The sequence below is a fragment of the Choristoneura fumiferana genome, chromosome 2 (genome assembly GCF_025370935.1).
Source record: "Choristoneura fumiferana chromosome 2, NRCan_CFum_1, whole genome shotgun sequence".
Taxonomy (NCBI): domain Eukaryota; kingdom Metazoa; phylum Arthropoda; class Insecta; order Lepidoptera; family Tortricidae; genus Choristoneura; species Choristoneura fumiferana.
The window spans coordinates 1,029,096-1,054,139 of record NC_133473.1 but is presented as its reverse complement, the minus strand read 5'-3'; the positions used below and the strand labels follow the sequence as shown (position 1 = coordinate 1,054,139).

The window sequence follows — 25,044 nt, the reverse complement described above, 5'->3', positions numbered from 1 at the left end:
GAGGTCCCGTGAGTCAATGGTTCCGTAGTTATTTAAAAAACCGAACATTGTATACTATGATTAATGGGGAAAGAGGAGAGGAAGCAGACGTCGTGTATGGTGTGCCAACCGGGTCTGTGTATGGGCCTGTGGGCTACACCATGCACGTGAACAGCGTTAGCAACGTGGTTGAACACTGCTCCACTTACATGTACGCGGACGACACGTGCCTGGTGTGCGCCCATAGGGATGTTGCAACCATACAACATCAGCTTCAAGCTGACTTTAATAATTTGTTACGGTGGGCACACGATAATGGCATCATCCTTAATGTCGCGAAGACGAAGTGTATGTTGATCAATTCTCCGCGCATGAGGAAACCCCATGAGCCAATTGAAATCGTCGGGCACTCCTACGAGTGCTTGCATAATGGTTTGTCTATGTGTAATTGTCATCCTTTAGAGGTTGTGGATACCTATAGGTACCTTGGCCTCACGATAGATTGTAATTTCAATTGGAAACCTCATGTCGAGAACGTTTGCAATAAGCTCAGATCTATTCTATGTAAGTTTAAAAACCTGAAGTGCGTACTCAACAGGGCGACATTGCTTACATTGTATCACGCTTTGGCTGACTCAGTAATTAGCTATGGACTGGCTGCATACGGTCGTACCTTTCAAACGTACCTAAATAGAATTTTAAACCTACAATTAAGATTGCTAAAAGTGATTATAAGTAAAAAAGAAAAAAAAAACTGTAAAGGTAAATACAACACTTTGTTTAAGAAATTTGACATCTTACCTGTGCATGCCAAATTCAAATACCTGTTAGCAGTTGATCAGTATGGTAGCCGTGATTTTAAAGTGTGTAAGACATATAACCATAATTTAAGAATAACGTCGCGTGTGAGCTATAAGGAACCAAGATCTTGTAACTACTACGGACAAAGAACGAGAGCTTATCTAATCCCGCGGATCTTCAATAAACTTCTCCCTGAAACAGAGTGTATGAGTAAAGGAGCATTTAAAACCAGAGTCAAAGCGTATTTGATAGATGATTTCCTGGAAGAAAATAATTAATTATCATAAAACTAAGTTATATAATTAATATAAAACTACACGATGTAATTTAATTAATAGTAGGTACCTATTGTTGAATATTATAATGTTAAAAATAAGGAGTGTAGTATTCGCCAACAAACTGTTTTGCAGTTTGGCGAAGTATTTGTCATAAATTTAATGTATTTCTTTTTGTTGAGATAAATAAAAAAAAAAAAAAAAAAAAAAGACACAAATAGCGGTCAAACTTATAACACCCCTCTTTTTGCATCGGGGGTTTAAAATAAGCCCGCGAAAAGAAATACCTACCTAAGTTATACCTACATCAAGGCGTATCTGCACCAACCTCCGCAAATTTAAAATGCAAACGAGCCTTTTCATTTCTCAAAGGGCCGGCAACGCATCCGAAACTCAGCTTGTTATGGCTGTCCATGGGCGGCGCCTTATATATATAAAAAAAACTCTCGCCAGGCCTGTGGCCAAGCATGTCGGTCTCGTATCGGTCTAGTCAGTCAAGAAACACGTTCACAGGCAAAACGCCAAAATACGTCAGAAACAGACGCATAAGCTAAGGCCTAATTGCAAACTTGTATAATTGTAATCTTGAAATTAGACGAAATCAAGGCCGAAAGTTACTAATCTACAAAAAAACAACTTTTGCACGCAAAGAAACAAAATTCAATCAATGATAACTTTATCTTATGCTTTAGCTATCTGAAAGCTTATCCCCTAGTTAGTGGCGAGCCTCAGATAACGGCGAAACTTCAGTTTTACGGTGCGCCTAACGACCATCCCGCTATTAGCCGATACTGGCCGATTTACTTCGGAAAGACACGATTGTTTCCGATGTGCATAAACCTAATCATGGTTCTTTGGTAAAAAAATTATCAAGCGCGTATTGCACTCGCGCACCAAGGGTTCCGTGGGTATAGGTATCTATGACAACTAGTGTTAGCAAAGCCCTTCTTCAAAGCAAAAGTACGCAGGATGAGGTCATTTCTGTTACGAACCCTGTATACATAGAAACGTTGCAAGAACAAAATAACTTTCAAAAAGTATGAGTGCACGAATAATTCCAAATTCCAACAAAGCCAGCTATTCGATTCCCATTCTGTAGTTTCCTTGTACACTATAAATAAAAGAAACGCCGACAGAATCGAATAAATAAGTCATATTTCAGAAGCAAGCGCTCGCTGCACAAAATGTGCATTTTGTTTTAAGCAAGCGAATTCCTAGTAGGTGGTTTTGCAATTCAAACTGCGCCTCATATCGGTTAACGGACGAATGCTTTGGCTGCTCCGCGGACTATGGAAGGGATAAGCGGGCAGTGGGGCGTGTAGCGGAGTGAAGAGCGGAGCGGGCAGCGGGTAGAATGTTAGCTGAATGGGGCGGGCCGGGCCGGGGTAAAGATCAGTTAATAACAGTTTACGGTTATTATCAGATGATATAGTATGCTTTTTATGAGATATAGACCGTAATTACCTTTAATGAGCTCCCTATAATGCGTGTCTACTCTTGATGATGACGCATGCATTGAAAAATGAAAGAAGAAAGAAAATAATTGTAATAGCATACCGCTGGCCTAACGGACGGCGCTGGTCCTCCATTGGGACCATCAGGACTTTATAAACCAACTTATAAAAAACTACAAACAGTGAAACCGAAACGTAAATACATAGTAATTATGTTTAATAAAAAAAAACTTTTTAGATATAAGACAATGTTTGAGTGCCGAGTGTATCTGGTTAGACATGTCACTACGCATAAGGATTGTTAATAGCACTATCAAAGTCAAAGTCAAAGTCAAAATATCTTTATTCAATTTAGGCTACAGCACTTATGAATGTCAAAAAAAATCTACCACCGGTTCGGAAAAACCTCTGTTGAGAAGAATCCGGCAAGAAACTCAACGAGGTAACAAGAAACTCAACTACCTACGAATACAACACTAATTTTACCATATCTAGAGACTTAAATAAACTACTTATTTCATTTCATTTATAATAAAGCTCACACGCGTTCAAGATCTTGTTGTCTACGGTAATGACAGAGACGCATTCCACGCTCGTCGCCTCTCGTCCCTTGCACCGCCGGCCGTTTTCGTATGACTTTCTGATACAGTGGGCACAAAACGCCAGTGTTTGTGGTTAGCACTGTGTAAAACATGCCGCTGTGCTGACCGCAAACACGCTGTTCCGCCCCATATTCTTGACAAAGGGCCGTTTGTTGCCGCTGTATGACGTTATTTACATCTTGTTTGAGATAATGTAGCGGTTTTGGAAGTTGTACAGCCATTTAATGTCGGTAATTAATAGTGAGGCTAATTCTGGGTTGCAAAGTAAACTTAAATTCGTTCATCCGGCGATATGTGTCGTCGATATGTTTGTCAATAGTGTTTGTTTACTTATTTTATATCGAAAACAAACAAACAAACTGAGACATTGATGCACAGAAAACCCAGAAAAAGAGACCAGCACTGGGAATCGAACCCAGGTCCTCAGCCATCCGTGCTGCGTGCTATAATCTCTATACCACTGCTGGATAGGAATCTAGATACGATTTATTCCTATGCATACATATCTCAGGTTGCTGGTTTTTACTATGCTACTTAAGCAGCAGCACTAGCGACATCTATGGACCTGGGTTCGATTCCCAGTGCTGGTCTCTTTTTCTGGTTTTTCTGTGCATCCATGTCTCAGTTTGTATTTTGATATGGTTTCACGGGGTACCCGTAAAAGTAACAGATTTGGAGTTGAAATAAAAAATACAAAAAGACTCCAAAAAAGCAATCATACTTATTTTATATAATAAAGATGGTATGGTGGTATGGTGCAATGAGATGTGTAGCTGGTTAAAGCGAGTACGAAGAGCGAGCGAAGCGTGTCCGTTTCAACTTGAGCAAAAGCCCTTATCATATCTGTCCAGGTGTTCGGGTAAAGATCTGAAAAAAAATTCCTAAATTTATATCGAACCGTATTATTCTAAACTTGTATGTTATTTGTATATATAAGTATATACGTAGGTGACGGAAATACAAAGGTACATGTCATAGATGGAGCATTTCGCATTGTGAAATAATAAGACAAAAGGTTGATGTCAAAAAAGTGAAAAAAGGGGTACCCACTCAAGAAAAGTGTATTTTTAACCCCCGACACAAAAAGAGGGGTGTTATAAGTTTGACCGCTATGTGTGTCTGTCTGTCTGTCTGTGGCACCGTAGCTCTTAAACTTGAAAACAGGTTTTCTAGTAATAGTTTTCAACATGTTTTATTAAAGTTGGTTCAGCCGTTTTTGAGATATCGAACTTTGAAGTGACAAAGTCGGGGATTTTCCAACATGTTGTTGGTTAGGTAATTCGTTTTTGTTTTTTTGCTCGATGAATAACGACGGAAATTGTACTTTTGTGCACGAGTCCGACTCATGCTTTACCGATTCTACAAATTCTGCAATACGTCAGTTCTACATTCACCTGCATATTGTATTCTTTACAAAGCTTTCCAATCCGAACCTGAATAAAATTGGAGCTCACTCAATCAACAATTCATGGAAAACAATAAATACCGAAATCAATTTGTTTTTCAATCTATTTGTCGTCGCATGGGATGAGATGACATGACTTTTACCGGACAATTTATTAGGTATTATACAGTTTCTGAGAATGTATTTGGAGCTTATTGTGTATCTAGTTGAACAAATAATAATTATAATAATTATTATGTTAGATGTACCTTTGGTAGAGCTTATCGTAGTAAATTTTCTAAATACGGTTATATAGGTAAGATAACTAGTAACAAAATTCCAGGAACCACAAGATGAGGCCTTAAGGTAATAGGAGCGCAATAATATCTAAAACATAGACCGTACTCGTCAAACTAAAAACACTAAACTTGGCGATGGTAGGACCTTGTGCAAGGTCCGCCCGGATTGCTACCACCATCTTGCTCACTAATCCTGCCGTGAAACAGCAGTGCTTGCATTGTTGGGTTTCGGCGTGGAGAGTAAGACAGCCGGTGAAATTACTGGCACTTGAGGTATCCCATCTTAGGCCTCTAGGTTGGCAACGCATCTGCAATCTCCCTGGTGTTGCAGGTGTTTATGAGCGGTGGTGATCTCTTATTATCCGGAGACCCACTTGCTAGTTTGCCATCCAGTTGAATAAAAAAAAAACTAAACTACATTAATTCAGCGACCTTTAGCGTTTATTCGAAGAAACAATATACATCTTTTTTTTTGTTTGTAGCGTGACAGGCGAGGTCAGTTGGGCTCTAGGACGGCGTACATTGTTAATACTATTTAAATTGTATGACAAAGGGGACAAGTAAAGACTTCATTATCTTTAAAAGTAAATGAACAAAGGCAAAATACCGTTTGAGCAGTAGAATCTACGATAACTATACAGGGTGTGGCTTGTAATAGGAGCAAATAATTAAAACAGGTTAGTGAGGGCTAAAAGATAGGTGAAATATCGCTAGATGGCGTTAGTATCGTGGGATTTTCTTGACGTTAGGGTATTGCTTGCAATACGGTATTTGACAACTCCTGAATATGCCATATCTTAATACTATTATGAAAATATAGATGTACAGACAGTGTTTAGCGAAGAGAAAACTGAAATCGGTTGAAAAGTGGATTTACAGTGTTTTTTTTTAAAAATCTATATACCTGTATCTTTGTCAAACGCTTTTCTCTATGCAGCAAGTATGGTGGTACTGGCGTGTGACGTCACATGCCAGTATGTCTTTCTCTGTTTAATCTTGAATTTCAAACCTTTATAACTTTGTTATGTTATAAATGAAATTCAAGATTTGTAAAGGTAGCTTAAAAATTGTTTTTCTATTCGATAACAGGCATTGTGTAGTTTTAATATATAAAACATATTATACAAAATAGTCAGATACCGTATTGGCTAATACCTAAATGAGTCACTCAAACTACATTTGCATACCAAATTTCAAGTCGATGCCATTGACCGTTGAAGAGTTCTGTCCTGCGGAGACAATCCTGGTTGAAATACCAGGATATCACTACCAGATTATTACATTGTCATTCAGTGTACATATGTATGCAAATTTTCAGCTTCACCGGAAATCGGGAGTTGGGTCACTTGCAAGATTTGACCCGCATATACATAGGTACATACATTAAACAAACATACATTGCAAGTTAAAACCTTTAAAATCGGTTTCCGAAATTTTTTTCAAAGTCTAATTGACGGACTAATAATAATGTAATGTGTGTTAATTTAAATTTCGGTTCTTTTACCTTTTCATTGTACTTGTAGTGTCTACTCTTGTGTCTGATATCCTGTCAATCGTTCAAAGGTTAACTGGAAGAGATCCCTTTAAGGGATAAGTTCGCCTTTGTACATCTTATTATCCTGTGTTATGTTTTTTTCATATGTTTTATGTACAATAAAGAGTTTTACAATACAATACAATGTATTTCTAGGAACTTGCCTATTTGAACGTGGTTTTCTCAAAAATCTCGTTCAAAGTGCGCGCAGTGAGTGGTTGGATATTACAATATTTTGTGACATGTATCCCTTAACATCATCCCGATCTCACTTCCGACCCATAAACTACACGTAAAGCTGCCCAAAGTGACCGTATAATCTATTTCTAATCAAAAACGTGTCGAAAACCAACGAAGTTAATAATCAAGTTTCCACGTGCAACAGAACTTGTATCAGTGTATCGAGTTAGGTTCCGACGTAGAGGAATTAACCAGTATACAATTTTTTTTTTAAAAGTTTCACCAAAATACTGGCGATTACTGTGAAACAAGCAGATATTATAATAATATAGATACTATTATTCCGTACTTCAAAAGAAAAAAAAAGGAATCCTTATGTAATCACTTTGTTGTCCGTCTGTCGGTCTGTCAAGACCCTTTTCCTCAAGAACATGTGGAGGTATCAAGCTGAAATTAATTTCAAATACTCAATTCAAGTCAAGTCCCTTGGAGCTGTGAAAAAATCAACCTTCTAAGCCAACACAATCAAAAGATACAGGCGTTTTTGCTGCAAATTTTCGACACTCGCAAGGGAATCAAAACCTACAGGGTACTTTCCGTGAACTCAGAATCTTGAAATTAGGTACAAAGCAACATCTTATCACAGATAAAGGAAAAATTGCGAAAAGCATAAAATTTTAGTTACATCATAATAATAAAAATATTTGTACGGAAGCCTCGGTGCGCGAGTCCAACTCGCACCTGCCCAGCTTTATTATTATTATGATCGATATTATTCATCATCGTCATCATATCAGCCGTAAAATTTTGGACATAAGCCTATGTTAACTAACAAATGCTTTGTCCCTTTCTAACAAATACAAATGTCGAAGTGACAGATAAGGACAAACGAATTTTAGCGGCATTTTAACTCAAATAGGTTTGATTGTCGTTTATGAATAAGTGGGTTAGTTACTTCGGTTGGAAGCAGCCTGCATCCACTGTGAACCCGCGGTTATAACCAAAGGACGTGTTACCTAACGTTTCTGATGCTCGCGATCGCAATCAAATGACAGTTTTTTGTATGCAAATTTTGTCATTTGATTGCGTTCGCGAACGTCGGAAACGTTACGCAATACGGCCTCAGTTCATCCACTCATTTCGTTGCCGGCCGCTTCTAATGTACTTAATCCACTATAGGTATATGGAGAACGCCTATGTCCAACAGAAGACGTCCTACGGCTGATGTTATGATGATTTCAAATTCAAATTCAAAAATCTTTGTTGCCACCAAAAAAAAGTAAAACAGAAAATAATAATAATGATAAAACTGTTTGTAAATAAAAAAAAACTGAACATAAAATATACTGTGTGACAATGGTCCCAGTTTCAGCATGAAATCGAGGTCTAGCGCTGATTTTCAGACTGAGTCCTAAACAGACCTCGGTCGGACGCGAGCAACAAGGAATTCGCGGAGCGTTTGTGTGTGTGTGTGTGTGTGCGTGCGAGTATGTGCGTGCCTGCATGCTTATCGTGAGGGAGTGACAGGAATTCTTTTGTACTGGTATAAGCTGCTTATGGTGTGATTGCTTGAACTTTAACAGAGGCATGATGATGAGATTAAAAAGTTAATAATGAAGCTAATTTGCGCTATCCTCGATGATAACCCGTATCACTCTATTGGTTGCATCCTCTGAGGGTTCTGGCGTATTTCCGCCTCCGGAGGCCCGATTTCAAATGCTAATGCCGACTCTTAAATTCCATTCGAGATTACGACGCCTTCACGACGGTGTGTGTGCACTGGCTCCTTAAGTTTTACCTGGGATGCTTATTAATACTAAAAATCCGTGTATGCATGCGTGTGTAAACAGTCAAAAAAAAAAAAAAAAATCAAAATCATTTATTCAGTAAATAGGCCGCAATGGGCACTTTTACACGTCATTTTTTAAAACTACCAGCGCTTTCGGAAAGACCATCATTGCCAAGAAGAATGCGCCGCAAGAAACTTGGCAGAAAGTCATTTTTTCAACATAAAATAATTACAAATAAAATACTTAAAAACTACAGTATACAATGAAATAAAAGAAAATACAAAATAATAATAATAATAATACAGGGATGTATGGGGTCCCTTAGTTACAAAACTAAACTCTAACTATAATCTACGTTCAGTGGAAGTGTAGACTGCTTCCACCGTCATAAATTAAAAATAATAATAATTATAATAATAATAATTTAATTCTGAAATTTACATTTCAGGTCAAGTAACCATTAAACTTTTGGATTCCGAAGGCAAGCTCACGTCTGCCGCCCCCAAAGTTAGCTCACACGAACTCATGTCATGCTCTGAAAGCAGAGCGGTACCGAGTGCATGGTATTGCTTCCGTTCCCATAAGCTCTATGGGATCGTCTTGGGAGCTTCGACGTCGCGGGCCTGTGACTAGAAATTAAACTAAAAATATACACGTTTAAAATCCATAAGCTTAACAATATACAGCCTTAAATATAGCAAGGGGATGTATAAAGTCCCTGAGTTAATAATAAAATTACTATATAGCAAGGGGATGTAGAAAGTCCCTGAGTTAACAATAAATAAAATTCCTAATCTAAATAATTCAGAGATGTATATAGTCTCTGAATGTCAAAGTAAACTAATTTAATTAACCAAATTATACAATCTTCAGAGGTGTAAAAAGCCTCCAATGTCAAAAACTTAAAATTATTATTATTAAAATAAAGAAATGGAGATGTATAAGGTCTCCAAATGTCAAACCAATAAATATTTTTAAATTAAATTCTGCAACGTGGACAACGGCAACAGAACCAGAAACTAGACACGAAATGCGCCGGGACACTGCCAAGTCACACTTCACAACACTTATTTATACACCGACATAAAAACACACACATACACAAACACGAATACATCACATCACACATCAACATCCTAATTTTCATCGGCTTTCAGTTTAGGCCATGTCGCATCATCACATAAGTACTCCTCAACTTTATAGTAAGCTTTCTTCAGAAGTGCACTCTTTATGTATTCTTTAAAAGAGTTGTGTGGCAATTTCCATGCTTCTACAGGAACTTTATTGTAAAATCTCACACAGTTTCCCACAAAAGATTTGCTTACTTTCCGTAAACGGAATTTTGGAACGGCAAGCTTGTGCTTATTACGAGTATTGATATCATGTACGTCTGACACTTTTTTAAAGGACTCGATATTCTTGTGTGTATACAAAATCACATCATGTATATACTGTGAAGCTACTGTGAGGATGTTTATCTCCTTGAAGCGTTCTCTTAGTGAATCTCGGGAGCCAAGGTTGTAGATAGAGTCTACTCGTACATTAACATCTACCATAGCGGAGCGTGCCAAAATATACAGTGTGTTACTGGTAGCCAGGCTTTTGTGAAGGGAGTTGTTAACTTTTAAAACAAAATACAATTGCCAGCAATGTACAGCAAAGTAAATTGGCAGGTAACTGTAAATGAAAGCCGACAGATACTTTGGTTATTTTATTACTGCTTTGGTTATTTACTTTGCAGTACACTGCTGGAAATTATAATTTGTTGGAAAGTTAACAAAGGCTGAATGACACAATGACTTTTATGAAAGTCTATTTTTAAGCAACACCCTATCTGATCCTTTTTGTAGCCTAAACGGCTGAATAGTTTTCAAAATAAAAATAAAAGGTATCATTAGATTCGTCAATACTGTTGGAAGTGGCGTCCATGAAATAAACATTGAAGGGGGTTAAAAAAAATCCATTTTAGCAATATGGGTCGATAGGTATCTAAAGAAAGCTAAAACTTTGCGCATTTCATAAATAACTAATTGGTAAAAAAAGATTCTTGTTAAATTAATTATTTTAAAAGGCTTAAAATAAACATAGCAGTGTGCACGGCGTCGGACCATCGCAGCGTCTGCCAGCGAACTACTCTTGAATAACCCAACGAGTCTTGACACACTTGTTTCTGCATATTGTACCACCTTGGTAATTTTTTAGCTTCATGTTTTAGATTAAAATAAATAAATACCATTTTTTACTTCACACCAATTGACTTATTACTTGCTCACACTTTTTGATGACCCGATAGCCAAGTAATTAGAGAACCCGGGTTCGATGCCCAATCGGGGAGGATATTTGTATAAAAAACGCGAATATTTTGTTCTTGAGTCTTGGACATTTAATATGAATTTACGTATGTATATATCTGTTGTCTAGTACATACCCATAGGTATAGCACAAGCTTTGATTTGTTTGGGCTCAGTTAAATTGGTGTCAATTCTCCCATGACATTTATTTATTTAATTATGAGCCACCGGCGGGTCCCACGGCAGGGAAAGTGTTAAGACGTCGTGCGCAATCTACGGGCCCCATTACAGCACAACGCTGTTGAATAACTCAGCGACTTGGCTCTGTTTTTGAATATTCGAACGCGTTGAATTTTTTATTCGATTGCTTTGCTCGAGCTCGGCTTGTTTCCTGCTCTGAATCGCTCTGGGATTAGCGCTAAGATATAGAAAGATATAAGATGTAGGTACTACAACTGTTTGTCTTAGGTCTTATTTTCTGTTCAGTTTGACAGTTCATTGATACAAACTATTTGCAAATTAAGTTTTTTGACTAATCATATTCTTTTATACAGTCGAATAAACAGAGCCATGTTGCGGTGGAACCTTCGTGATAAACTTGTCATGTTGACATCCTATACTTTTGTCAAGGAAATGATATTGAAATTGCTTATCAGAAGGGTGTGTTCACTAGTTCCATTGACAGTACTATAATAGTTACACTCAATCAGTTTGTCCGACTGTACATAATTAATATAACTTTTCTGTCATTTTCACAGGTAAAATTGTAAAATTCACAAACTTATATTAGTATACAGTAAGTAATAGAACGAAAGGCAAAGCTGATACCTGGTTGATAGTAAAGTGGAGTATGTGTTATAATAACATACTTTTTATTAACCTTTAGTTGCTTTTTCTTATTTGCTCAATCTCAACCTGACGACCATTTTCACAACCAACCGGGTTCTAGAGTCGTGCAGGACGCATTTTAGGTATAACATTATCAGCTAACATTTATGTAATTTTATTAGTTGTTATTGATAAGATTGTAAATAATACAGGAGGTTATAAAATAATGGTTTACTTTTTTATTTTATCACTACCACAAAAAGATGCTAAATTTCCATAAGCCAGGCATCATAATCATATTTGTGGTCTAAACATTAATGGGTCTCTTTCTTTGCCTTTCGTTCTGATACATACTGTATTATAAAATATAGATAGATAGAAACTAGTCTAGGTATTAATTATTCCAGATATCCAGCTGTCTGAGTACCAAGTTTCATCCAAAACTGTGAAACTGTTTTAGCGGGAAAGAGTAAAAAACATATATACACACACACATACTCACAAACTTTCACAATTATAATATAAGTAGGATTAAAACTTTGATCATCAAAAGCCTCTGTAATTATTACCTGACAAGTTTTCAAGGAACTATCAACAACTATTACTCCTCTATAATTCCAAAAACAGAACAAAAACTACTCCAAAAACAATCAATCAATACAATAACGACCAACGTTTGTCCAAACAAATCGCCAACTGCCACAAACACGTGTCATTTGTCGGCATCAATCATGGGGGACTTAGTTGGCGCACGTTGGACAAATATTGGATTACATTATGATTGATTGGGCCCAAGTTTTGTGGACAGCAACTAATAGTTTCCAATCAATGCGTGGAGTTGATTACGCGGCTGTTCATTCTGCTACATCCGACGAGAACGGGAACATAAACTTATTAACACGAAGAATACAAGGGTAAATTGCTGACTGTAATTTCGTCAATCAAGCTTTATATAAAGAAGACATTTCACATTCACAAAGACACACAAATACAACAAATCAAAACAAAAAAAAGCAGCAAACACAAATAAAACAAAAAAGAAATACAAAAGTAAAAACACACGATTTTGTGTGTCCCCGCAAAAGTGAAACAGCCGCTGACAGCACAATGCTGAGGTGTTAGACGCCTGCAGTGCTGATATTCTGTCAGAACCACAGACCTGTATCGAGATACAGACAGACAGATACCTTGCGTGTAAAAAGTTTGATCCACGGTCAAAGTTTTCTCCGACCGAATGCGCGATGCGCTTTGAAAAAGCCGCCGTTCGAGTCGCGGCGGCACACCTTTGAATCGTTTCTGCGCGCCTTTGAATCGTTACCGTACGGTCTTGATTTCCCATCACTAAATCTCGCTCGTGACTTCATCGTAGGTACGAAAAATTCGACACGCTAGGTTCTCATACAGTTTTAAGCGCTCTTTTCGTCTATCTCGATATTAGGTCTGTGGTCAGAACGGTCTGTGACTCACGGAATGATAAATAAATATACTAAACTTATTCACGTGTAAATAAATGTGAGAAATAAAATAAATTTAGTTGTAAGTAAACAAGAATAAATTACAATAAACCATCATCATCATGAGTTTGAGGAAGAACTCCCGAAGGACGTAAAGGTACATACATTTTTCCACGTTGACAATGCTTGAACGGGATTTATTTTTTACTAGATTACTAAAAAGATTTCTATTAAAACTGGATAGGTAGGTACCAGTGACGAAGTGTGAGATATTTCCATGGTAAAGCCGAAGCAAAATCGCTTACTTCTTTCACAAATCCTGAACGTTCTGTTGTCCTATTTTGTAAATATTGGGCAAGCCGGTGGAAATCGAGTTCTATAGACGCATCGCCACTGATATAGGTACGACAACGATGGTAGCCTAGGCTTGGATTGACCTATGGCCTCTGAAAGTAGAAGGTTTCACCAGACTGCTGTCTTTAAGAATCTATTCATATTCAAAATTACATTATAACGAGTATTTTTAAAGCTGGTGCCCGCGGCTTCTTCTTTTATAAGAACCTTCTCCTGACAATAGCAAACACCACAAAAAAAGAATTAGCAAAATCGGTCCAGCCGTTCACGCGTGATGCTGTGACCAAGGGAAATAGGGATACATTTTTATATATTCAAAAAGATTATCTTCTTTCGTAAATCCTAATTAGATTGCTTATTATATTTAATAAATAGGTAACACGCAATATACACAATGATTAACAAAAATAAATAATAATAGAACTAAAATTAAAATACTTTAATCCTAAAAATCTATAATTAATCGCAGTGGAGGCAATGGGTCCCTGGTCGGCTGACATGAGGGCCTTCATGGGGGCCTTGTCGTCCCGGCTGATAGAGACCTCAGGAGACCCCAGAGCTGGCGCTTACCTCTCCCAGCGCATTTCTCTGACTGTACAGAGAGGTAATGCCGCCAGTGTAATGGGGTGTATGCCGCAGGAGGGCCTCTTAGATGGTGTTTTCTTTTTATAGTTAGGTATATTTATGTAGTTTTTATTTATTTTGTTTTCTATCATATTAAAATTAATTACAAATATCACCCAAGTCGCTGCTATTGTGCAGGGTGCCCATAAGGCTGGCTGCATTTCCTCGTTGTATGGCAATGCCAATACGTTGACCGAGGAAAGAGCTATTAAAATTATCTTCTTGTAGTAATTCTTATTTTCTAACTCTACACTCATATGACAAAAACGACCAGTATTAAATTATCTAAATTGTATGCAAGCTCGATAAAATATTAAATTGGTGTATGATGCATTCGTAATTTCTGGATTTGAAAAAATACATTCTAGTGTACCTTCTACACTCAATTCTGAGCAAACTGCTTCCAGGTTTTAGGTTACTTGATTAACACCTTGCGTAACCGAGATGAACTGACTAGTGCATTATATAGGTATTTAACTTGTGACTATGCTGGAAGTGAGAATAAAAATAAATTGAATAAAAAAATGTGTACTCCGGGCTTTCCTGCCATCGTCAAAACTCAACAGCGCAACCGCTACTTGGTGGCAGAATTACTAGTAAGGTGAAAGCGATCCTGATGTAGCAGTAGATCCTAGCACTCGGAAAAAAAGTAAAATGTACAGACATTCAATAAATAAAGTGTGGAATCCCGCAAATTCCAAGTAAGACGTTATGTTCCGACATCCGGCAATGCTACGGCATATTACAGCTCCCGGGGGGCGCAACTTTTCTTCCTTGGGGAAATTTTTCACAAACTTTGAACTTTATCTTGATAATCGACGTTTTAAAAAACAATTTACGGAACTGGGTCGGGGGATGTACCGTTCTTTGAGGCGTTTTGCATAAACGGTATAAAATTAGCGCGATCTCGTGAGATCGGTTTGTACAATAACAATGTGTGCTTTGGATGTTTTCCTTGGCGAAAATACTTTTTTTATTTATTTAAAATGTTCGCCAAACTATGAGACAGTTTGTTGGCGTTGCGCTCAATCAAATCTTAAACTACGATAAGTTAGGTACTTTACACTAAGATACCTAAATAACTTTGTTTGTTAAATACCTATGTTAATGTCACAAAGTTCAAAAGTGTAAAGCTGATTTCCATGCAGCGTTGGGGCAGGAATTCGAATCTCATTTGCAATGTAAATGTGCAATTATTACCTAATATTATGACATATTTATTGCCATGCCCGTAGAGACCTTTGTTGTATTTGTCTTTATTGGTATAATAACTGCGACTGTCTATGTCGCTGAGCTAGTTTGTTATACGTATTTTTGCTCTAGATTTTATACTTTTGACGACCAGATAGCGTAGTGGTTACAGCACCTGACTAGAAAAGTTGAGGTCCGAGTGTGATCTCTGCTAGAGTCAGATTTTTTGTGAAAACTATGAATGTTTGGACACGATTTTTGGATGTTTATTGTGGGTTTAGTTCAAGTACTTTTTTATTGCCTATAGTTCTATCTAGATTTATATTCTGTTTAAATACGTACTGTCTGTGATATATTTAAATAAGTAAATCCTAATACTAGCTTTGATTCGTTTGGAACTAGGTCAATTGGGGCAAACTTCGTGTTTTTGCATGAAAAGGCAATATCTGGAACATTGTGCAGGATCCGCCCGGATTGCTACCACCATCTTGCTCGCTAATCCTGCCGTGAAGCAGCAGTGCTTGCACTGTTGTGTTTCGGCGTGGAGAAAGACAGCCGGTGAAATTACTGGCACTTGAGGTATCCCATCTTAGGCCTCTAGGTTGGCAACGCATCTGCAATACCCCTGGTGTTGCAGGTGTTTATGGGCGGTGGTGATCTCTTACCATCAGGAGACCCACTTGCTCGTTTGCCATCCAATCGAATAAAAAAATAAAAAATAAAATAAAAAATCTGGAACATTCCTGCTACTAAACCGCAATTGAAACTACTTTCCTGATTTTTTTTTATGGTAAGCGCAAAGTTCCCGCAGCACACAAGCAAAGTTGCAGACTACAGCTTGCATAAAAAACATGACAGTCGTGCTAAAACCAGCTGTATTTTCGAATTCACGGTATCCTTTTTCGGACCACTGTTTTCCCCTTAAAAATACACTTAACAAGTTCCCAGGCTGTTTCCGCTGGTTAAGTGGCCTCCTGCATTTTGCCGGTACTTTTTACATTAATTAAAAGCTCTCTCTTTGTTTCAGGTCTCGAGCTTTAGAACATAAAACGGCCGTCTGACTCCGAGTGAAAGAAAAAAGAAGTGCGCGAAAGCCCGAGCGAGAAGGGTTCAGAATTTAAATAATAGTTATAAGAGCGGTTGTTTAAATATCTAAAAATATCTACTAGGATATAAATAAAAAAAGTAGACATGCCACTGGCTTCTCGCGCGTGGACTACTTTAAGTACACTGCGCATAACTTGTCTTAGTCGTCGATCAAGCGCGTGTTAAGTACAGTCACCAGCGCCAATATCTGATACAACAAGCGTGCATAAACATCTGATGGGACTCTATTTCTAGGGCCGGAAGGACGTGTCAGATATTTTTGCATTTTTTGATATTAACACTGGTGACTACATACGTCGAATACTGTTAGACACACAATTAAAACCGTAAGAGCATGGCGGGCCGTGCTCAGGGTAGGGTTCCGTAGTTCCCGACCTTGCTTTAACTTAACTTTGCCTTATAAATCATTTTTTACATAAACTTAAAAACTGCTCAATTGATTAAATTGAAAATAATTTTCCTAGAAAGTTAACAGATAAGTTAAAATAAAGGTAACAGATATTTAGATTTGCAAACGGATCCCTAATGGATGGCAGGTGCGGAATGAATTTAACTAATCCCTTGAACCTGTTTCAGTAAGTTTCTGGCTAAAAAAGCACACAAGCAGATTTTCTGATGGTACTTGAATTGTCACTAGAACTAGGTATTATAAAGAAATAAATAAAAAACATTTATTGTCACAAAACACATTAAATAAGATTTCATACGAAATGAAAGCTTATAATGAGGGCTATCGCGTATGAATTCGCCACTAGAGGCGCTAGTGTAGCGTGAGGTCTCCGAAATGTCATAGTTTTTGGGTGAGCTACGCGGGTCTATTTATAATTAGAATAATTTTGTGAATATTTTGCAATATCTGAAATTAATTATGGCAAATTTGCGTTCCGGGGCAATGAGTGTCTGTGTTTTGAGACAGTTTTGTCTTTCGGAAACCTTTGTCTTCCCTTTTTCCGAACAAAACGGGGACTATGCTGTTGCATGCTCGATATTTTTATGGTACGGTTTTAAGGTGTATTAAATATGATTTTAATCTAAACTTTGTTTTCACGCCCGTAATAACAGACTTTGAAAGCCATACTTAAAAACCTGACGCGACAGTTCGCCATCTAGTGAGACAAAAAACGATAGCCCTCATTGTGACAATAGGCGTCGGCGTCAGCATATGCTGCTGGCGCCGGCCACGAGGAGCGACGTCAAACAGCGCTGTTTTTCAGCCGACACCCCTCTCAGTATACTCCTACAGTACTGCCAGGTGCGGACTTAGTTAGATTTAGTATAACATACTTAATATATATTATAACATACTCGTATAGCTTATCCATTTTATTAAGAATAAAAAACTAAAAAGATAGTAGTAACCTAGTAGTTCGACGTATCTGTGGCCTCGCAAACAGAGGATCGTGGTTTCAGATCCGAACTCGCACCTCTGAATTCATGTGCAAAAATACATTTGAAATGAATAGTTTTTTTATATTCGACTGGATGGCAAACTAGCAAGTGGGTCTCCTGATGGTAAGAGATAACCACCGCCCATAAAAATCTGCAACACCAGGGGTATTGCAGATGCATTGCCAACCTAGAGGCCTAAGATGGGATACCTCAAGTGCCAGTAATTACACCGGCTGTCTTACTCTCCACGCCGAAACACAACAGTGCAAGCACTGCTGCTTCACGGCAGGATTAGCGAGCAAGATGGTGGTAGCAATCCGGGCGGACCTTGCACAAGGTCCTACCACCTGCACCCCATCCCCCCCATTTATCTTATATCTAATGATTTAAGGAAGCAAAGCCGCGTCTAAATGCTATCCCAAATTATACGCGTTTCGCGAACGCGTTAGCTTATCCACATAATATGAAACCGCTGACCCGCTCACGGGCAGGGTCCTATAACATGCCTGTAATGCTTAATCGGCTCCGAATTATCGTTATAACTACCCGTTCCGAAGAATACGCGGCTTTTTGCCCGGACCGTTTATCCGGCTCATGAATATGACATCAGAGGCTGACCCCGTTGATTTATGCGCCCTATCCATCAGACTGGCCACTGTATAATTTACTGTTGCAAACAGAGTACTAAATTGTTTTGCACGTGGTTTTGCAGGATGCCCGAATTTCATCCGCGTAATATTACGACAGTCAAAGTCAAAGTCAAAGTCAAAATATCTTTATTCAATTTAGGCTACAACAAGCACTTATGAATGTCAAAAAAAAAACAACCACCGGTTCGGAAAAACTCAACGAGGTATATATATTTTTTAAACAGATTTACAATATTATTAAATGACATGTATACATCACAAGTATTTAACACAACTTTATTTTTAACCCTGTAGGTTCGCTATTTAAAGGGATCGCTAATGCGGATCGGAATTATTTCCAAATATCCCTGTCCATAATATTATAATCATTAACTTTATAATACGCCTTTGATATTAATGTCTTCTTGACAATAGATCTGAATTTTGTATCCGTTTCATTTATAATATTTTTTGGAATTTTATTATAAAAACGTATGCAATTTCCCAGAAAATAGTTTTTGGTTTTAGCCAGTCTGTAAGATGGAACTTTAAGCATCCCTGTGTTTCTAGTAGCCTTTGGCTTATCGACGTTAGTGGGAAAATCACATATCGTCCCCTTACAACCAGAATCGCTTAAAGTCACTTTTGGGCAAAACTGAGTTAAATATATCGTTACAATGTACTTTCCAAGATCTACATGCTGTTGAAACCCGTTTTACTGTACGATACTCCAATACCGAGTTACGTTTTTCTTAAGCTCACTTAAAGCCGATTTTTAAGAAAATCAACAACCAAAAACAACTACGCGTCGGTTAAACAGCATTTTTTTTATTTTACAACAGCAAAAATATTTTAATGTCAAACAAGCGATTTTGGAATGTTAAGATTTCAATAAAAATGCAATTTGAGTACTGCCTAAAAGTGCTAAAATAATTTTAGTAGGTTTTGCCTGTTCAGCATTACTTTATATTTCAATTATTGCAACAGCGAAAACAAACTAAATATAATATAGGCGATATTGCTTGTAACAATGTTTGCTTCGACCATAAGAAGCGCTACAGCCAAAATCGCTTAAGTATCGCTTAGACGTTTCGCGCTGTATTGTAAAGTAGTGTGCACTTCGTGTAGGCTAGCTTAGTCGGTTCGAACACGCTTGAAAGCACGATTAATAAGAATAGAATAAGTAATTTGTTAAAACTTATTTAGGTAATTATAGATCTGTTCACTAACGAAAGTCTGCCCCTCCACATTCTATAAGAATTGTAATTGTAAACGTATCCGTACGACAAGTCTATGTGTGCGTAGCTCGAACTTGTCCTTATGGCTTCAGTCGCAAGCGTACCGTCAGTCACGCACACTAAGACTAAGACAATGTGTAAGTACTTACGAGGTTTACTCGTGTACATTAATAATTAGCTGTGGAGGGGCGCGCCTTCGTGAGTGAACAGATCTATGTATAACAGCGATTCCGTAATTTAACAGTGTTTTTCTTTCAGGTGACGATAAGGAGCATGGATATTCAGGTTTCGATGAACTAAATAGAAAAACATTATAACCAGATCCAGCAGACCGTCAGAATGAACCGTGATTGTCATTTAGATAACCTACTTATTTACTACTTCGTATCGTAGGTACGTCGTATCAATGAAAAGCTTATCACGGCATAAAAAATTTACGTAGTCACACATTTTCATTGTTCTTGGCTTAGGTAATATTAATTATCCATGGCTGGTTTGAGTAGCCACAACCGAGACAAGCAGTGATGAAGAAGAAGACTGATGATTATTACCATTAAGGTTATTTTTCATCACTGCTTGTCTCAGCTGTGACTACGTCCGGCACACGCTCAATAACGTATTCATCACAGGCCAGTGCAACCAGCCATGGTGAATCTCCGGTATAACATTTTTTTTGTAAAAAGTAATTAAATCTTCATTTTTTTAGCTGCGCTTATTGGCAGTGGATTAGTGTATAGCTTTTTAATGCAGGTAGTTTAAATTCCTCTACTGAAAGAGGTTCAACAGAGTTTGGATTCAATTTTCTGTTGCCTTGTCTTGTTCGACGGTTGGTTTGCAAAGTTACAGGCCTGGTATCAAAACTCAAAAAGTCAGACGACATGTCGTAATTGATAAAAATATTACCTATACAAGAACAATGAAAATGTGTGACAACGTAAATGTTTTATGCCGTGATAAGCTATTCATTGATACGACGTACCTACGATACGAAGTAGTAAATACTTAGTAGGTATCTAAATGACACTCGCGGTTTATTTCGACGGTCTGCTGGATCTGGTTATACCTATGTTTTTCTATTTAGTTCATCGAAACCTGAATATCCATGCTCGTTATCGTTTTGATGAAGATGGCTGATGGTTATTACCATTACGGTTCTTTTTCCATGACTGTTTCAGTGGTTACTTTGAGCCTTGAGACGCTAAGTGCCTTTTTATTAAAATGTTTGATTAAAATATGTTTTTTGTTGTATGCATGTAATCAAAAGTTCTATCATTAAATGTATTAAGCAGCACATATGACATTAAAGGAATAACGTAATATATCTCACATCTACTACAAATATAATACTATATTTAAGACTAGCTCGCTAGTTTTCATTTATTTATATTTTGGGGCTATTTGGTACCTATTTGTTGAAATAGATTGATGGAACTCTTTCGAAAAATACAAGTTATATGTCTTTGAATGATAAAAACAAAACAGAATAATGCTACATTGCATATAAGCTAGAAAAACAGAAAAAAAGCCTAGAGCCAAAATATCTTAGAAATATTTTGCACTATTAAGCGCGCTTAAGAGGTAAATTCCGATTTGTGTACAGCCAATACCTCTTATTTGCGCTGAGACTTAACTAAAAACTTAAATTGTATAAAACTTGTAAGCATTTTAACACTGTATTCGGCGAAAAATGCTTCAATTTTGGACTTAAAATGATAGTTTATCCAATATATCTGCGTAAACTTGCTAGTTTGGAAGATAAAAAAAAAACGTGTCTACAGGCAAAATCGCTTATCTGCATTACCTTTTGAAGAAAAGCCCTATTTTAAGCTACTCAGCGCAAGTATAGAGTAAATAACATAGCGCTATCCTATTAAGGGATAAATTATCTAAATATAAACACAGAGATGCTTTTAGTATAACTAGTTTTTATAGGTTTTTAGAGCATGCAAACCTTTAAATGCGTTTTTCTCGAAACTACATTTCATGCAGATAAGCGATTCTGGTTGTAAGGGGACGATATGTTCTTCCTAACATACATGATTATTTCAAAAACATAAACGTAGTTTATGATACCGGGTAAACTGGTGCGCCATCGATCAAATCAGGACACAGTTTGTGAGATTTTGTTACACTTTCCAATTATATTAATACGCAGATTTAGTTTAATTACTGATCAATACTAAATTGATATTGAATGTCCAAGGCGATAATTATTTGTACAAGATTTTGGGATAAACTCAATAGTACTCAAGATTGTAATGTGATTCGTTTGTGAAATAAGTAAGTCTACGATTTTTCGTCGGTTGATATTTGTGTTACTCATTCTATTGTAACGCTTTTATTAAGAGTTTATCTTTATTCTGTCTGTTTGTAATCAAATCTTACAAGTTAAATTTGACCAACTTTCAGTAGTCAGATTGACTTGAAATTTAGAATTATTATGTAAATCGCGTGAAAATACAATAATCTAGTAGTGACATCTTGGTAGTCCAGCCAGGATCGTTTCCGCAGGACGCAACCCTTCAACGGTTAATAGCATCGACTTGTTGATATGTAAATTTAGTTTGGGTGACAATGCAAGTACAGCCAGCAAAAAAATCTTGTATTAAAAATGTTTTTTTATGGTTATATTATTATGTTGCGAATCATCGATGAGACTACTCATGAACGTTACTTAGGATGTTAAAAGTTAAGGGATCAAATATAATGATGATGATGATAATGATAAATAAACGCCTTATTTGATTAAAACACCTAAACCAAGGACGTTGGTGATCGTTCAATGATTGATTTTTATTAAGTAACAATAATAACTAAAGTTCTAATGACAATTCAATAATCCGCCATCATTAAAAGAACTGTTGCTAAAAATTTTACTTCAGCCAAAAACTTGTTTTCTCAAACATGCTCGGAAATGTATGCGTTAATTTATGGCTCCCTACATTAGGTACTTCATGGCCTAGGCCACATAAGGAATGTATGAAATCCATTTATGTCCGTTGCTCTATTTTATTAAATTTGTTTACTAACATTTAACTGATAAAGGAAAAAATACAAACAGCCAACCACCAATCTAGACTCTGTAAGCATAGTTGCGACATTAAAAAAAAACATGTGCTCGAATAGCTTTTTCGAAAAGCAAGTTTTACAAAATATAAAAGGCGTAAACTATTATTTACTTGATTACCTAGTAGTTATTTTAATTTTAATATTTCCTCATATTGTTTGAGAAGATCACTATACAATCCTCGGCCAGAACAGGGATTGCTGGACTTGTTTTGCTACGACTCACCGTCTACCCCAAACTCGTCCATCAATCCCTTACTTCATGGCCTCTGCAGTAATGTACTATTATGTCGAGACAGTATCCAAGAAACGTGATTACGCGAATTTTAACTTCACAAAATTACATTGCAATTGTTTCTCCTTTCATATTTACACAACGTTTATCTTAATAGACCGCTTAGTTGACTACTAAAACAAGTGACGACTAACAAACAAGTGAAAACAAAACAAAACAGTGCAAGTGTTCCTAAAAACGCAAAAACAAGTGCGAAACGAACAAACAAAAGCGCAAATGTAATCAAAAATGCGTCGTCGCCCACTACCGCCGGTCCGTGAAGAGAACCCAAAGACATTTAGAACACTGTGTGAGAACGATTGGGCTATATACAGTTTGGTGGCCTTAGTAGCAGGGGTGACTTATGCTAACGCGCTCAGCGGAGAGTTCGTTCACGACGATATCCCCGCCATAGTGACGAATGGGGATGTTAACGGTGGCAATGAGGTGCTCGCGGTGTTTAAGAATGACTTCTGGGGCACGCCGATGTCGGATCCCGCGAGCCACAAGTCGTATCGGCCTCTAACGACGCTAAGTTTTAGGTGAGTTTCTGAAGTAGTTTTAGTGGTGCCATATGTTATTTGTGATTTCAGGGACTTTCATCATGATTCGGATACCAAACTACAGCAAGATACAATGCATTTCAAAAAGATGACAGACTACTTCACCACTTTCAAATAGTATTATTTGTCTGTGATTTATTAATATTAGATATTTATTTATGTCGAAAACACCTTTTACAAGCAGGATAACCTGTGCTGTAGCATAAGCAGTGCTCCTCCTTCTGAAAAAAAAATATTTTATTTTGCTTTTGAAAAAATGAAGAAGAGAATAATAAATAACCTTTAAATATGATATAAATTTTCTTCTTTACTATTTTAGTGGTTTTTCTTTTGCTATTATTATACCAACAAGCCTGCAGAAGGAATCTCTGACTAAATAATATTTACTATGTCAAATTTGCTGCTAAAAATACGCGTTTGAAATTGTAAATAATTACCAAGTTTGTAAAAAAGGTCCTCCGAACCTTTCCACAAAAGCTTTGATAATATTGCGAGCATATTCACAATACAGCCCATTGAATCTCTTACACACACCGCCGATCGTAATTACAGGAAGTCCCGCATATAATTAAACTTAATTAAAATCATGAAAGAGAATCCTAATAGTGAGATCATGGCAACCGTCACTAATTATAGTAACCATGTTCAACGCGTAAGACCATAAATTACTATGACAAAACCGCGATCGATCAGAAAGCCTTTTCCCCCTTGCGCAATTCGCTATCGACCTAAAAACACAATTCTTTCCAACCATCTTTCTCACTCCAAAGAATCATCTCTTCAGAGTAAAAGGGAAGAACGAAGCAACTCGACTTGGTGCGAATAGGGGTTAATTCATCATGGCATCATTTCCGCCGTTTGAACGTTTTTTGTGCTTGGAAAATGAGACATATGCTTCGTTCTCATCGGTTTGAAAATATCAAAGGGAAGCTCGACTTTGAAAGAACTGTAAAGGCGATGAAATGAAGCTTGAGTATTTGGAGGGTTTAATACTGAGAAAGTTAATCGGTTTTGACATTTTGACGATATGCTTTGTCAGGCTGAGATACATGTATAACTTTGAAAGTTATGTGTGGCTTAATTTGGTTTTGTGACTACTGATTTTCGTTTCTAGGTAAGTACTCTGTGACCATGAGGCGTGGTAGCCTAGTATATACGAGGTATGGAGTAATGGAGCTCTAACAACAGTGTTCAATATCTTTGGAATTATATTTAAAACCGGCCAGAATTTGACTACGTAATTTTTCGTAAGCCCTTATCTTAGAAAGTCAATTTACGCAAATCGAGGGGTAAGCCATAATAATTGGCTTCTTAACGAAACTTTTCTTGCTACGAATATTTTAATCTGAGTAATCCTTAGCAACTATGTAATAGGGTTCTGTAACTCAAAAAAAGAATGACTTTGTTGTTAGTTTTTTCAAGACCTTAAAAGTAATATCCGTATACATATTATATATTACTACTAGCGTTTACCCGCGGCTTCGCACGCGTAAACTATTCGAGCTGGTAGTTGCAATAGACATTCCGGAATTTTATAATACTCCCCTGGAATTTCCCAAAATGTATATCGTGGTCTTCACTGAGGTTGTGTTAAGAACAACTGTCCATAATTTCAAGACTAATGATTTGGACATTTTGTCATATACAAATTCTGACTCGCATACATATTAACAATGGCATTATTGGCAATTTCGTTTTATACATTTTGACATTTGAACGTTTTGATACTCGTACTTTA

At 37.1% G+C, this 25,044-nt stretch overlaps 1 protein-coding gene across 1 annotated transcript in view; it reads left to right on the top strand.

Moving 5' to 3' along the window:
• LOC141445604 (protein O-mannosyl-transferase TMTC1-like) overlaps positions 1 to 25,044 on the top strand; it is a 308,979-nt gene that overhangs the window by 99,418 nt on the left and 184,517 nt on the right. The window contains 1 exon segment of the mRNA XM_074111447.1: positions 22,862 to 23,285. Coding sequence (XP_073967548.1) covers positions 22,993 to 23,285 — 293 coding nt within the window. The 5' untranslated portion in view covers positions 22,862 to 22,992.